The following is a 14,419-nucleotide window of genomic DNA, read 5'->3' as shown; positions in this document are numbered from 1 at the left end:
ACGTATGAGAAGCAGCTGAGGTCACTTGGCTTGTTCAGCCTGGAGAAGAGGAGGCTGAGGGGAGACCTCATCGCAGTCTACAGTTTCCTCACGAGGGGGAGTGGAGGGGCAGGCGCCAACCTGTTCTCCTTAGTCACCAGTGATAGGACCTGTGGGAATGGTGTCAAGCTGAGGCAGGGGAGGTTTAGGCTAGACATCAGGAAGAGGTTCTTCACTGAGAGGGTGGCCACACACTGGAACGGGCTCCCCAGGGAAGCAGTCACTGCACCAAGCCTGTCTGAATTTAAGAAGCATTTGGACTGTGCACTTAGTCACATGGTCTAAACTTTTGGGTAGACCTGTGTGGTGCCAGGAGTTGGACTCGATGATCCTTATGGGTCCCTTCCAGCTTGGGATATTCTATGATTCTATGATTTAATTTCTTTTACCAAAAGCTAATTTGCATATTTACTCTCAAAATCCAAACAAATGTATGTCTGTACTCCTAAATGAAGTAGTGCAATTTTGAAGCCACGGTTTAGTAAGGGATTGCTACTATTTTCAGCTTCAGCAATGCAAACTTTTGCGTGTAACAAAACCAACAAAGACTCTTGGCTATAGCAACGCTATTTCTTCTCTGCAATAAATAACACATCTCTGTAGTCTCCTCTCCTATAGAGACAACTGAGTCTGGTGAAATTTGCATTTGTTTTGTTCAAACCAATAAATCCAAACAACCTTGTGACTGAGGACTGTTTCTTTTTAATGCTCCTTCCTGTAGCCATGATTTTCTCATTCTCACAGCATAAAGTGTATCAAATAGACTGAAGGGACAAAGCAATAGACGACAGTTAAAGTTCCTGTCACATCCTCCTTCACAGAGAGATAATAAAGCCTCTTTAATATCCCCTACCTGGGCACACTGAGAAGCCTTCTCTTCCATCTCCTTCCATGCTTTGAGCATCTTTTCTGAAGCTTAAGAGAAGAGATTTGTTAACTTATAAAAAGCTATAGATAACAGGAATAAAGCGTGACCTGAACTTTGCATCTATCAGTTGAATTTGAACACAAACAGCGTAAGGCCAAATCTCCAAGCAGGAGGCATAAAACCAGAGATCAGAGAGAGCCAGCAAAGTCACAATGTAACAGAAACTCCGAGCTGACCTTAACTTGAAGCAAACTGTTTGTTAGGATTTCACTGTTTGCAATCACTGGTCTAAAATGGCTTTAAGTCTTTAAACACCATTATTAAGCTCAACAACTGTCACATTTGATTAAACACAGACTGTACAAAAAAAGTTCACTGAGTACTTCTATTTTCCATCATCATCCTTCTGCCCAGTTATAATTTTTGACTCAAGTTTCATTTTCTAGCCATATGTCCAAACTGTGCATAAATTGCTACTGTCCCCTAAACAATATTTGTAAGATCCAAACATTTCTACAACATTAAAACTGCAGTTAGGGCTTTTTTTTACCTAATCTCTCAACCTGACTTGTGCTACCTCCTGATATCAATCACCACAAGATCGCTCTTTCAGTGCTGTTCAAAACAGTGTTACAATTACCATGTTGGTTTCTTTTGCCACAGATGGTTAGTAGCCCTCCTACTGCACATCAAGTGCAGCAACTCTGCCCTTCACTTTATGCCCACTGACCATTCCAAACCAGTAAGGCTTTGAAAAAAATAAACAGCAAACACTTACAACATGAGTATTTGGCAGAATGGGCAGTGTTATATATCTTAAATGATAAAAAAGTGACATCATTCACATGGAGCCATATGCACTACAGAAGCCCAATGTTCCTTTATTTTCTTGGCTTGGTATGATTAGTTGGGAACAATCTACTTGTTTCACTGTGCCTGAAGGTATGCAGACATCTTTTACTTATTATCTTCCTGCCTTTGCTTGTGCCAAACTCTTCCATTTTCTCCCAGCAAAAACATAAAGATGCTGAGGAACAGAATGGCAGCTCCTGCATTCATTTTCTTTTAAGCTAGTTCCTACCCACAGTCCTTCACAGTCAACTTGATCCTTTACAGGATCAGAAAAGAAACTCAGGCGAGTATTATACAAATACGTACATATGCCATAAGCCATCTGGTCACTGTATCTCTCCAGGTCGAGGCGAATGCTCTGATGAAAGAATTCCAGCTTTGCTTTCAGTTGCTGAGATGCTGATACCATATTGTTTTTCATTTTGATTAGGTTGGCATTATACCGAAGGAGACTCAGCCTAACAAATGAAACAAGAACAGCACATGTTAGTTGAAAAGTGTAGTTGGACTTATGTAGCCAGAGCCCAAAGAAGCTATCACATCACCTGAAGGAAAGACACCGTTAGCAAAAAATTGCCTAAGATCTTTGGAACAGGGAGTCTCGGTGGGGCCACAGACTCACATCCACAGAAGCTGCAGGTGCTCAGCAAGCAAAAGAGGAAGTACTTCCATGGTTCCTTCCTCCCTCTCCCCCCCCCCCCCCCCCCATTTAAACTGTCTTTGCAGCGTGGACTATTTTTAGCATATATGGGCTCCTGTAGCACATGTGGCTCCATGTGAATGATGTCACCTTTTTATCATTTGAGATATAGAACAGTGCCCATTCTTCCACTCAGTCATAGGATGAAACCTACAAACGTAGCAAACAGTTCCATAGATTCTGTCACCAGTTCCATGTGAAACAACTGTCCTGGGCTGTGTTGGGAGGAGCACTGCCAGCAGGCTGAAGGAGGTGATGTGATCCCTCCCTTCTGCTCAACTGTGGTGAGGTCACACCTGGAGTGCTGGGTCCAGGTTTGCTCTCCCCAGTACAGAAGAGATGTGGAGCTACTGCAGAGAGTCCAACGAAGATGATTAAGGGACTGGAGCCCTCCTCGTGAGGATGGGCTGAGAGAGCAGGGACTGTTCAGCCTGGAGCAGAGAAGGCTGACTGAGGATCAGCATGTGCAAATACCTGAAGGGAGGGTATAGACTGAGCCAGGCTCATTTCAGTGGTGCCCAGTTACAGGACAAGAGGCAATGGGCCAAAAATGAAAACACGGGAGGTTCCATCTGAACATCAGGAAACAATTTTTTACTGCGTGGATGACGGAGCACTGGCACAGGTCACCCGGAGAGGTTGGGGGTTCTCCCTCCTTGGAGATCTTTCCAAGTTGTCTGGATGTGGTCCTGGGGAAGCTGCTTGAGCAAAGGTTAGACCAGATAACCTCCAGAGGTCCCTGCCAAACTCAGCCATTCTGGAAGTCAGTGACTATATTCAAGGTTCAACTTTCTTTAATTATTATCAACATCAGGAACTATGCAGTAAAATTCATGGAGTGGAACTATTTCCAAACCCAGATACGCTTTATAATGTAAAAGTACAGAAGAGCAGAGGGCTGTAAAATTTTTGGTAATCAGAACTCCCCTGAGATGTACATTTCCATTCAAACAGTCTCCATGCTTATATAATACTGTATCTCCTGAATTAGGAATAACAACTTACATGGCAGCTCTCTGGCCCTGGAAAAGCCTGCTATAATCTTCTTTTAGGCCAATCACATAGTGAACTGCTTCTGCCCATACCTTGCGCAGCTGAGGAATTGGCAGTTGGATTTTACTATCCTGTACTGAATGCAAGAAAAACATGACTGTACATAAACGAAAGAACAACTCTAGAAAAGGAGCCTAGTGCTTACACTATTCCAAATTCCTGATTTAGGTGCCTAAACTAAGAGATCAAGACACGTAAGAGCTGCTTATATGTGCTTAAGCATCACCATGTAACAAATAAGCTTTTCATGTTACAGTTCCCAAGTACTGGCCAGGCAGTAGCTCATGTTTAAACTCACAGCTAAGATTTCTTTGAGCATGTTGGTTTTTAGCACTACAAGTCATGGACTAACACCACATGAAACACGGCAGAAGGCAGAACCCATGATTGGTTTTATCCACTAACTCCGTTACCTGAAGCACTTGCTTAAGCTATCAAAGCAAATTTAGTTGCTCTCTTTAACCAATTGACACTGGTCACTGTCCTGACACGTGTTTCATCTGAAATTGCCTTCAAATCTTCTTTACATTTCCCTCCAGAATCCTGAAGTAGATACCTAAGGAAAAGATGTAGGATTCACGTGGGTTCCCCTATAGAGATGAGGAACTGTCAGTACACTGGGATATCAATGAGCGTGTTGTAAAAAGCCTTAGCCCCAAGATATACAGCAGAATAGGGCAATACAAGGGGATTCACCAGAATAAAATAGTCCAACATATAGAAAACAAACAAACAAACACACAAAATAAACCTGAGTGGCAGTAAAAGGAGACAGGGAAATCCTGTAGAATCAGGCCAAAGAAAATTAATCTATTTAACAGTAACTGGTATGTGTCACAAGGCATTTCCTTTACATGCAGCATCCTTGCAGATGTCTCCTGTCCTTTGACACTGTTTTTTCTTTCGTAGAGGTATAGTAGGTCAGGCAATAAATGCTTTGACCTGTTAAATCTACAAAATGTGGAAATACAGCACTGTAGATGAAACTTTGTTAGGCTGCTCCAGGTTCTTAAATGGTCCTCTTTGTACTAGAGGCTGCCCTTCAAGATATACACAGAGATCTGTAAGGCAAATCTACTTCCATATTAAGTGAGAAGCAATGCTTTCAGGTCCAAGGGGTCCTCCAGCATTACTTACCAATGTAATTTACACAGTCAGACAGACTCCGAGAAGCAAAGGGTCCATCATAGACGGTTTTGCTTTTATCAAACAAATAGACCATATAGCTATCCCAGCCTCTCTGGTGAGGAAAAAGAACATGAATATGAGAAATCCTGGTTACAACATGAACTAATTATTGTTGACAGAAACTCATCTGATGCCTTAAAAAAACACATTTTGATAGATCCTACAGAAACACAGGACCATTTGCTAGCAAGTTACTTTAAATAAAGATTTAGAGTATAACCACAGGAACCTAATTTACATTACCCAATAAAGAAAATAATGCTGCATAGAGTAAACTCTCCAGTGGGAAGAGAACAATGCAATTAATCTTTCCTAAGATTTTACATTTCCTGAGAATGTGAAAGACATTAAATGAACAGAATCATTCTTACTACGCCATCAATAACACATTGGGAAGCAGGCTTCCGGGGGTCCAGGCAAATTCCTGTTTCCAAGAGTAGTTCCTGATTACCAGTACTTATTCCAGTTTCATACTCAATCCGAGTCTGAAGGGAATGAAGGCTTTCCTCGGGATGCAAGAGAAATGAAACAATCTTGGCAGAGGTCATATTTAGGATATGTACTATCTGTAAAAAGAGTACAAGTTAATTACAAATCACTGGCTGTCAAAGACAAAGGACACAAAGGCATTGGAGGGAGTATGTAGCAATAAATGTAAGTTAGGCTAAGAGCATCATTTGAGTTTTGATAGCCACAATAATCAAGTAAAAGCCCCATAACAAAAAATTCAAAGCCTGGGCCTTTAACTTTTAATGTCAGAGAAAACTATGATCAAACCAATTAACAGCTTGCATAAGCCAAGCCGCAGCTTAATTACATCAAAAGAATAGCGACAAGCTAGAAAAAAGGCCATCTTCAGTCCTGTTGTCTCTGATGTTGGCCAACATCGCTCCTAAGAAGGGGAGTCTCACATCTTTTAATTCCTTCATGTAAAGAAAGCATTTACACACCTCTGCCTATCATTGCTTTCTCTAGTTTTACTGTATCTGGGTGGAGACTGTAGGACCCAAACCCCACCACAATATACATATTTTTTCAAGTCCCAATTATTGGCACAACATTTCTTGATTCTGTCTCCAATTCCTCTGGAATCCTTCCAGATCAGACCAAACTGTCCTCTGGCTTCTGCACACACTTGCCTCAGCTAGTCTCACTGCAGCAAAGCTCCAATAAATTACTTGGAGGGGAACAGCCAAGTGAATATAATCTCTGCTCTACTACACGTAGTAGTACATGGGCCTGGAAATGACAGTATCAGTAACAGTGTTCAAAAGTCATTAGAAAATATTAAACCATCACTTGAGCTTGCTGAGTCCTTACTAAGATGACAGGCAGGAATATAGGGCCATTCTTCTAGAGAGATTAATATAACTGGTGATATTCTGCCTTCGAATATGTACTGGACAGGCTGCATATACACTTCCCAATACCAACAAAAACATCCCTCATGATCCACAAGTTGGATGATGCCAGGATTATAGCCTTGCTCCACTGAATGCAATTTCTGTCCTCTGCTTTCAGTAAACCCAATAAAACTACGCTCACCTTCAAATTCAGTATGTGATCCATTACTACGAAACACTTTGGACGGCTGGTCTCAGGATCAAAACCTCCACCCCTCTGTTGTGGATCCCAGTTCAGCATCAGTTGCAACCAGTTTTCCATGGGTTCTACAATTAAACTAAACAATAACAACTTTATAAACAGAAGAGTCATGAGAAAGAGAAGGCAGATATTCTGCCACGCTAAACCCACTTAGGAAACCAAAGTCTTACAAAAGCAGTAAGGTTACGAGAACATCTCAAAGAATAGTACGCAGTGCAAAAAGCTCAAAGCACTACATAACTCTAGTTATATTTCATTCTCAATTTCAGTACTTTTCCTAGAAGTTTGCCAGTGCCAATGAGTTGTGCTGCACCTGCTGGGCACTTTTAGCACTTGTGTCTTTAGATAAGCGACAAATAACCTGAGTCTGACTTCTGACTTGGTCAGAATCCTTAATTCTTCCTTCTTAATTTGGGTTGGAGGCACTCCCAGAGGTCTCTCAGTCTGGGCATTGCTCCCAGCAGGGCCAGTGCCACAGATCCAGCAGGCTGCACAGGGCCGCGTCAGGGATATAAACATGAAGAATTCCCACTGCCTGGGCCTGTCCCATGGATGCATTACTAGCACGGGGTAACTTTTTCTTGTGTCAAATTTCACTTCCCTTTTTGAAACTTGCACTGTGGCCTTCTGTCCTCTCATTTTGCCCCCTGGTAAGAGTCTGAATCCATTGTCTCTGTAATGTCCCACTAGACAGTGGGAGACAAAAATCAGATCCCCCTTTGCCTTCTTTGTCGTTCTGAACAAGCCCAGCTTCAGGGACCTCTTTTTTTAATACGCTCAGCATGCTCTGACCATCTTTGTGTCCTTTGCTGGGCTTGCTGCAGTTTTTATCCATCACAAGTACTAGAAGCCTTTGCTTTCACCGAGCAGCTAATTCAAGTACCTGTGACTAAGTTGTATTAGAAGTGTTTAAGACCTGGTTTATGAGATTTAATACCATCAAATTTTCAGGTAGATATTACTCAGTGGCCGTGTGATAATGGGCGGAAAGCAGTGACAGAGCTCACACTGCAAGGTGAACTGCTACTGTATCATTAATACCGCCACTCTCATTGGAGAGCCCAAAGTATCAAAAAAAGAGCCACTGTGGCTATAGGCTATTCATAGAATCACAGAATGGTGTGGGTTGGAAGGGAACTTAAAGCCCATCCATTTCCAAGTCCTGCCATGCACAGGGACACCTCCCACCAGCCCAGGCTGCCCAGAGCCCCATCCAACCTGGCCTTGGGCACTGCTGGGGTGGGGCATCCACAGCTTCTCTGGGCAGCCTGTCCCACCACCCTCACAGGGAAGAATTTCTTCCTAACGTCTAATCTAAACCTATGCTCTCTTAGTTTAAAGCCATTTCACCTTGTCCTATCACTACACTTCCTGACAAAGAGTCCCTCTCCAGCTTTCCTGTAGATCGCCTTTAGGTACTGGAAGGCTGCTGTACGGTCTCCCCGGAGCCTTCCCCAGGCTGAACAATCCCAACTGCCTCAGCCTGACTCTGTAGCAGAGGTGCTCCAGCCCTTTGACCATCCTTGTGGCCCCCTCTGGACTCGCTCTAATAGGTCCATGCATGTCCTTCTTGTTGTGAGGGCCCCAGAGCTGAACACAGGGCTCCAGATGGGGTCTGACGAGAGCAGAGCAGAGGGGGACAATCCCCTCCCTCGCTCTGCTGCCCACACTGCTGTTGGTGCAGCCCAGGGTACAGTTTGTTTTCTGGGCTGCACGCACACATTACTAGCTTTTGTTGAGCTTCTCATCAACCAACACTCCCAGGTCCTTCTCCTTAGAGCTGCTCTCAATCCACTGCCTGCCCAGCTTAGATTTGGGCTTGGGATTGTCCTGGCCCAGGTGCAGGACCTTACACTTGGCCTTGTTGAACCTCATGAAGTTCACAAGGGCCCACTTCTTAAGCCTGCCCAGGTCCCTCTGGATGGCATCCCTTCCCTTCCCTCCAGTGTGTCTACTGGTGTCATCAGCAAACTTGCTGATGGTGCACTTCATCTCACTGTCCATGTCACAGACAAATAAGTCAAACAGCATCACTCCCAATACCAACGCCTGAGGAACACCACTCATCACTGGTCTCCACCTCGACAATGAGCTGTTGACTGCAACTCTTTGAGTGCAACCATCCAGCCAATTCCTTACCCAGCGAGTAGTCTATCCGTCAAATCCAAGTCTCTCCAATTTATAGACAAGGATATCATAGGGGACAGTGTCAAATGCTTTGCACAAGTCCAGATAGACGATGTCAGCTGCTCTTCCCCTATTCACCAATGCTGTAATCCCCTGTTGTGGTTTAACCCGGCCAGCAACTAAGCACTACACAGCCATTCGCTCACCACCATTCGCTGATTGATGCCCAGCCTATCCCCAAGCAGCCAGTCCCCCCACCACGGCCAGTCCTCCCACATTAATTGTTCAGCATGCTGTCAGATGGTACGGAATACCCCTTTGGCCAGTTTGGGTCAGCTGTCCTGTGTCTGTCCCCTCCCAGCTCCTGCTGCACCCCCAGCCTGCCCACTTGCACGACAGTGTGAGAAGCTGAAAAGTCCCTGGCTTAGTGTAAGCACTGATCTGCAACAATTAAAGCATCAGTGTGATATCAACATTATTCTCATCCTAAATCCCAAACACAGCGCCATACCAGGTACTAGGAGGAAAGTTAACTCTATCCTAGGTGAAACCAGGACACCCCATCATAGCAGGCCACCAGATTTGTTAGGCACAATCTGCAGTTAGTGAAGTCATGTAGGCTTTCGCCAACCACCTCCTCATTTTCCATGTGCCTTAGCAGAGTTTCCAGGAGGATCTTCTCCACGATACTGCTGGGCACAGAGATAAGACTGACTGGCCTGTAGTTCCCCTAGTCTTCCTTCTTTCCCTTATTAAAAATGGGGCTTATGTTTCCCATACCCTATTACTTAACTGCAAATGGTAGCTTGCCTGAGGGCTCAAACAGTGTTTAGAAGAAAGAAGGACCCTTCTGTTTAAAAGGCGAGCCAAAAATTATCACTTGTAATCACATCGTCACGCTTACCTACAGACACTGTGAGGCTGTGGCAAATGAGTACTAAAGCGAACTTCCCCATTCATCTCTTCGAAAGCAAATATGTGCTTTGGATCCTTCTTCTTGATTTTTTCATGCCTAGAAAATAATTTGTGGATATACTAACAGTTTTACTTTTGTAAAGGGATAAGTTAAATTTGGCATCAGCCCGAAGTGCCAAATTATAGTAACTTTAGAAAATAAACTGTTCTTTCAGGGCAAAGAAGACATTTCCAAACAATCCACCTAGAACAACTACCTCCAAGAGGAAGAAATGAACCCTTGCAATTATCTCTGCCTCTGGAAACATTTTCACATCTGCTTGCAAGGACATCTGGAGAGCATTAAATGAAAGGATCAAGAGGTAACCAATCACTGACTCCAGGGCAAGTTTTCCATATGTTGGAAAAAGTGGGACAAATACTGAATTACTAAAATAATAAAATAATGTTTGTTCTGTTGCAGAATCACCCTTTTAAATACCTGGCTTACATACAGTACTGATATTGCAAGGTAAGAAGTGGAAATACATAAATAAGCATCTCTGCCCCTTGTTGTAGCTATCAAAGAGCAAGAAGAAACTTCCACATGCAGGTTAAAGTCTTTTAGTCCTCATTTTTGTAAAGTTATTTAAAAGCACTTCCTATGTGTTTACTACAGAACACACTGTCTGGTGTGTGTTATTTATTGCTAAAACCTAAGTAACCTCACAGCCTAGGTGAACATAGGACTGTATGACTCCTCCCCATACCTGAAATTTTTCTGACACTGCTGCTGCCTCAGTGCACCATCATTTAAATAACTGGCTTATAATTTAATTTTTTTGATTCAAATTTCCCTTTTGAAGGAACTGCTATACCCAGAGGCTATCACAGGAGGTAAGCAGCACCTATGGCAGTATGTATAAATGGCCAATTGAATCATCATTGATGCCATGGAAGAAACACCTGCTTCTGCAAAGCTGAACAGAGCAACAGCCTCACCATGCAACCGGCAATAAATCTGTCATTCCGGTTCACACAGTCCCCTCACTACATACAACCGACATTGGGTCCTCTTGAGAATGTCTTACCAGGTGAATGGCTGTAGATTATGTAAGAAAGGTCGAAATCCTGCAATGCACTCAAACACCATCGTTCCAAAGCTCCAGTAATCAACAGTAACAGAGTAGGATTTATTCTCAAAGAGTTCAGGAGCCTAGAAAACAGCATAAAGAGACATTTTGAAAGCAGTGTTTTCAGGCCACAGCTGCCCTGACCTAGAGCTGGTGCCAGCCCCAGTGCCAGCTGGAGGCTGACAAGGGACCTGTGCAGGTTCTGACACATGCTTCCATGATTCTGTATAATAACAAACTATTTGTATACATCACCCACCCACTCCCCCATCTTACCAAATATTGTAATGTTCCAACAAATGAAGTGCATAAACTTCCTTGGTCCAGGTCCTTCGCATAACCCAGGTCTATTATTTTGTGAACAATCTGAAAGCAGTTTAAATAGTTCATCAAACACCAAACAAAACAATCAAACAAAACCAAACCTGTTCAGTGACATCCAAAGCATGCATCTAAGAAGGGGGAAAGAGAACAGAAATTCCAGAAAAGGTCCATGGTGAAACTCTGAAATGTGACACAGTGTTAAAGCCTGCTGTTTCACCATGTAAGCTGGCCTCATTCACCTAACTCAGCTTAGACTCTATTTATAGAGCTTGGCCAGTTATAGCTTGGCTGTATCTAGCTTTCTGTCTTGGCATTTGAAGTTATTTATTAAAACAGTAACAATAAAGAAAACCCCTTTTATTAAAAAATCCCCTAGGTTGTCTATTTGAACTAGTTTGATTGTACATGCAACTGTCAACCCCACAAATGTACCGTTATCATAGGCTACTATCTCATATCATTCATATTCTGTTGCATGAAAGGTTCTTGAATGGAAGCAAAAGTTGTTTGACATGGTTTTCAGAATAAGCAAAATAGGATTTGATTCTCCAAGAAGATGTGAACTTTTCACAAATTCAGAGTTGAGTTTTCAGCCCAGTTCAATGCCAGAAACTACCCGCTCTCTTTTATTTCTCTCAGGCAAAACAAAGCTGCTGACAATTTCTAGAAATGACAGCTGGAACACTGCCGACAGAGGCCACCTGACCTACCTTCCCACCTTCATCCTGTAGAACAATGTTTTCAGGCTTTAAATCTCTGTGTATAATTTTGTTTTCATGCAAATACTGGATACCAGACCCTGAAAGACACGTGTGATTTAAGAGAAAAAAAACACACTGATTAAAGACATTGTTAATAAAAATCTAATGTCTCTGATTTTAGGGTTGACAGTAGCGTATTTTCATTTAAAAGCATCACTAAGAACTTGACTTAGATTTATTAGCTTTTAGTGTATGGATACAAGACTAAACAAGCCCTGTTCCTCTGCTCTGCAAAAATGGAGCCCATTGTGGGGTTTAGATCTTGTGGTATAACCACAGGTCAAATCCCTTGCCTTAAAGGTGAGAGAAGGGAGATGAATTCTTCTCAAATTGTACAGTTACAAAATGAACCACGACATGCAGACAAGAGAAAGGTCTCTAAAACGTGCAGACTGCCTGAAACCTCTCTACATCTCCTCTGTTCTAAGACATTGATAAATTAAGACAAGATAATGAGAAGGCCTATTTATACTTTACGGACGTTATGCAAAATATTGTTGTAAGAAAGCACTGACATTCATTATGTAAATGAAACAAGTCCAGCTTTCTTTTGACCTAGAAGTACTGCCAAACAGTGGCTTACAAAGTGCCTCATAAACTTGCACTGCTCCTTGAAGCAGTGCAGTGCACATCATTGCTTCAGGGAGGGGATTGTCCAGCTGTGGTAAAACAGAAGCACAGCTGGAGCTAAGGACTCATGTCTGGGTAGCCTCTGCTTAGCACTGCATGGAGCAGCAGCCCCATCAGTAACAGCAGCACTGAACTCACTGGCTTAGGGAATCCCCTCTCCTGCTGGGGAACCGGTGTGCTCAAAGCAGCATTGCTTTTGTCACTCCCACCCTTAAAAACGTAATTCCACGGTTGCTTTAAGCTGATCTACATGGGGTCTGTCCCCAGAATGAACACAGGTTCCTGAACTCTCCTTTCCCAGACACAACTTCCATGGCAGCACAAGCGTTTATCAGGCTGTGTGATCAGCTTGATCCCGGAGCTGATCCAGCTGGAAAATGCACAAGAAAAAAATAAATCAGGTTTTAGCCAGGCTGGTTTCCAGAGCCTACTCCTCACATGGTTGTGGGTGAGGCTGGAGGGAACAGGAGCACACACCCAAGAAAAGGCAAAGGACAGGATTTTGCCTTGTGGCAAGTTGCCTTGAGGTGACTGTAAAGCCACTAGCAAAAAAAGAAACACAGCACAAATCCTGCCACACAGAAGGGGAAAAATCAGGTCTGTCCAAAGAACAATGCAGGCTGCTAAATAAAAGGTTTTCTACTAAGTATCTGCCACAGATAAATTTTTAGACAAAAAAAGACATTCAAAATCCAATTTATTTTTTTTAAGTCATGACTTTTCAGTCTTGGAGATGTCCAAGTGGAAACAAATAAACGAAAAAGATCCTGTGAAAGGCCCAAGACAGGTAGTGTATCTTCCTATCTCCATCACAGGGTACTTTAAATTTTGCTATGCAAAAGGTATTCAGACTGCTAATTGTGTTAATCCAGAAGCCTAGTACTAACCAGCCATGCCTGTAAATTCATTATGGGATTATTATAAGGGAAAAATTCAACCCATGTGCCTTATCCACAGTTCAACACTTTATCCCATCAGAGCCAAGCCCCCAGCCCTCACTGATTTATCACTCATTTACACACTTAACAGCTTTTCACTTGTGCATTTCTTTTCCATGGCATTTTCAAATGCCTTGGGAGCCACTGCAGAGACAGAAAAGCAGCTATAGCATGAATTTAATACAAAGGCAGCAAAACTCTGTCTGCATGTGGAAAAGGAATAGGGATGAAGGAAGATGAGAGTTGCATCTGATTTGGGAAATTCAGCTGCAAGTCCTCTGAGCACTGGAAGGAGAGAAGCATGCTGCTAAACGGGCTGTGAATGTGGAGAGGCCTTTGAGTTCACACACCTGATCCGCACCTCCAACACTTCTGAGTTGGACAGTTTCCTGTGATTTTTCAAGTGGTGTCATACCCACCACTTGAAATGTTGTTTTTTTTTTTTTTCCACCAAACACAAGTTCCTTGTTACTAAGCGAACCCCACACAGACAAGCCACACTGCAACTTTGGCGCTTCTCAGATTGCTTCTTGCTTTTAGGCATGTACAAGTTGCTTCAGCTGACATGGAGCTTGGCATCCGCAGAGCCAGGAACTGAGCGTTCAGAACAGTAAAACTGCCACCTTAATGCTACGGTTACCCACAACTGATCAGTACACATCTTTTCCAGTCCCTTTCCACAGACACATCATTAGTGCATGTTTCTCATCTCTGTGATCAGGAGGGACAGAAACAAGGTCCTTCCTCTGGAACAAAAGCCCAATTTGGTTTTGCACCCTGATCTTGTTAGTACCCTTCTCAGGGTCAGCTGAAAAAGCAAAATGCCATTACACATAATAAAGACATAAAAACAAACAAACAAGAAAGGCAGTAGGCTACGTACCAATGTCGCTAAGCAGAGACAGTATTTGACTTTCCTTAAGTCCACAGCAGTTTTCTGGTTTGTTTAGCAGCTACAGTAAAGAAAAATATGTTTACACTCATAATGCAACAGTTAATAGTCTAGAATGTCATCTTACATTCCCTGCCAACATGACACAGCAAACAGCATAGCTCAAACGTAACTCTAGTTGAACAGAGTGAAATAAAAGAGGGGACGGGAGGAAAGAAAACAAGTTGGACCAAACAAAAATTCACTGCACTGAGTCAGGGTTGAAAAGAGTTGGACTGCTAGAATAATAGCACAGAAGCATAAAAGCCATCGGAAGGCAAGAGACTCAGGCAGGGCTGCATGCAACTTAACCAAGCCCTGTTTTGGAGCACGGTCTCTCTCCTGACTGCTCTCCCAAAATGGCAAGAAGCTGTTC

The 14,419-nt window shown here is 43.0% G+C and overlaps 1 protein-coding gene and 1 long non-coding RNA gene across 3 annotated transcripts in view; one reads left to right on the top strand and one right to left on the bottom strand.

Moving 5' to 3' along the window:
- CHUK (component of inhibitor of nuclear factor kappa B kinase complex) overlaps nucleotides 1-14,419 on the bottom strand; it is an 88,320-nt gene that overhangs the window by 68,376 nt on the left and 5,525 nt on the right. For both annotated transcript variants that reach the window (XM_067000639.1, XM_048069240.2), the window contains exons 6-16: nucleotides 13,996-14,065; nucleotides 11,494-11,582; nucleotides 10,736-10,825; nucleotides 10,418-10,542; nucleotides 9,337-9,444; nucleotides 6,246-6,381; nucleotides 5,072-5,266; nucleotides 4,650-4,752; nucleotides 3,465-3,588; nucleotides 2,066-2,217; nucleotides 893-954 (exon numbers count right to left, since the gene is read on the bottom strand). In XM_067000639.1, the coding sequence (XP_066856740.1) occupies nucleotides 893-954; nucleotides 2,066-2,217; nucleotides 3,465-3,588; nucleotides 4,650-4,752; nucleotides 5,072-5,266; nucleotides 6,246-6,381; nucleotides 9,337-9,444; nucleotides 10,418-10,542; nucleotides 10,736-10,825; nucleotides 11,494-11,582; nucleotides 13,996-14,065 (1,254 nt within the window). The remainder of the gene's footprint in view (nucleotides 1-892; nucleotides 955-2,065; nucleotides 2,218-3,464; nucleotides 3,589-4,649; nucleotides 4,753-5,071; nucleotides 5,267-6,245; nucleotides 6,382-9,336; nucleotides 9,445-10,417; nucleotides 10,543-10,735; nucleotides 10,826-11,493; nucleotides 11,583-13,995; nucleotides 14,066-14,419) is intronic.
- LOC106030092 (uncharacterized) lies at nucleotides 9,569-11,599 on the top strand. The gene is made up of 3 exons (XR_001203528.3): nucleotides 9,569-9,709; nucleotides 9,811-9,858; nucleotides 11,423-11,599. It is a non-coding gene; the product is annotated as an uncharacterized lncRNA (long non-coding RNA).

This window comes from Anser cygnoides, chromosome 7 (assembly GCF_040182565.1).
Source record: "Anser cygnoides isolate HZ-2024a breed goose chromosome 7, Taihu_goose_T2T_genome, whole genome shotgun sequence".
Classification (NCBI taxonomy): Eukaryota; Metazoa; Chordata; class Aves; order Anseriformes; family Anatidae; genus Anser; species Anser cygnoides.
The sequence above is the reverse complement of the archived record's forward strand: the minus strand, read 5'-3'. Positions and strand labels throughout refer to the sequence as shown.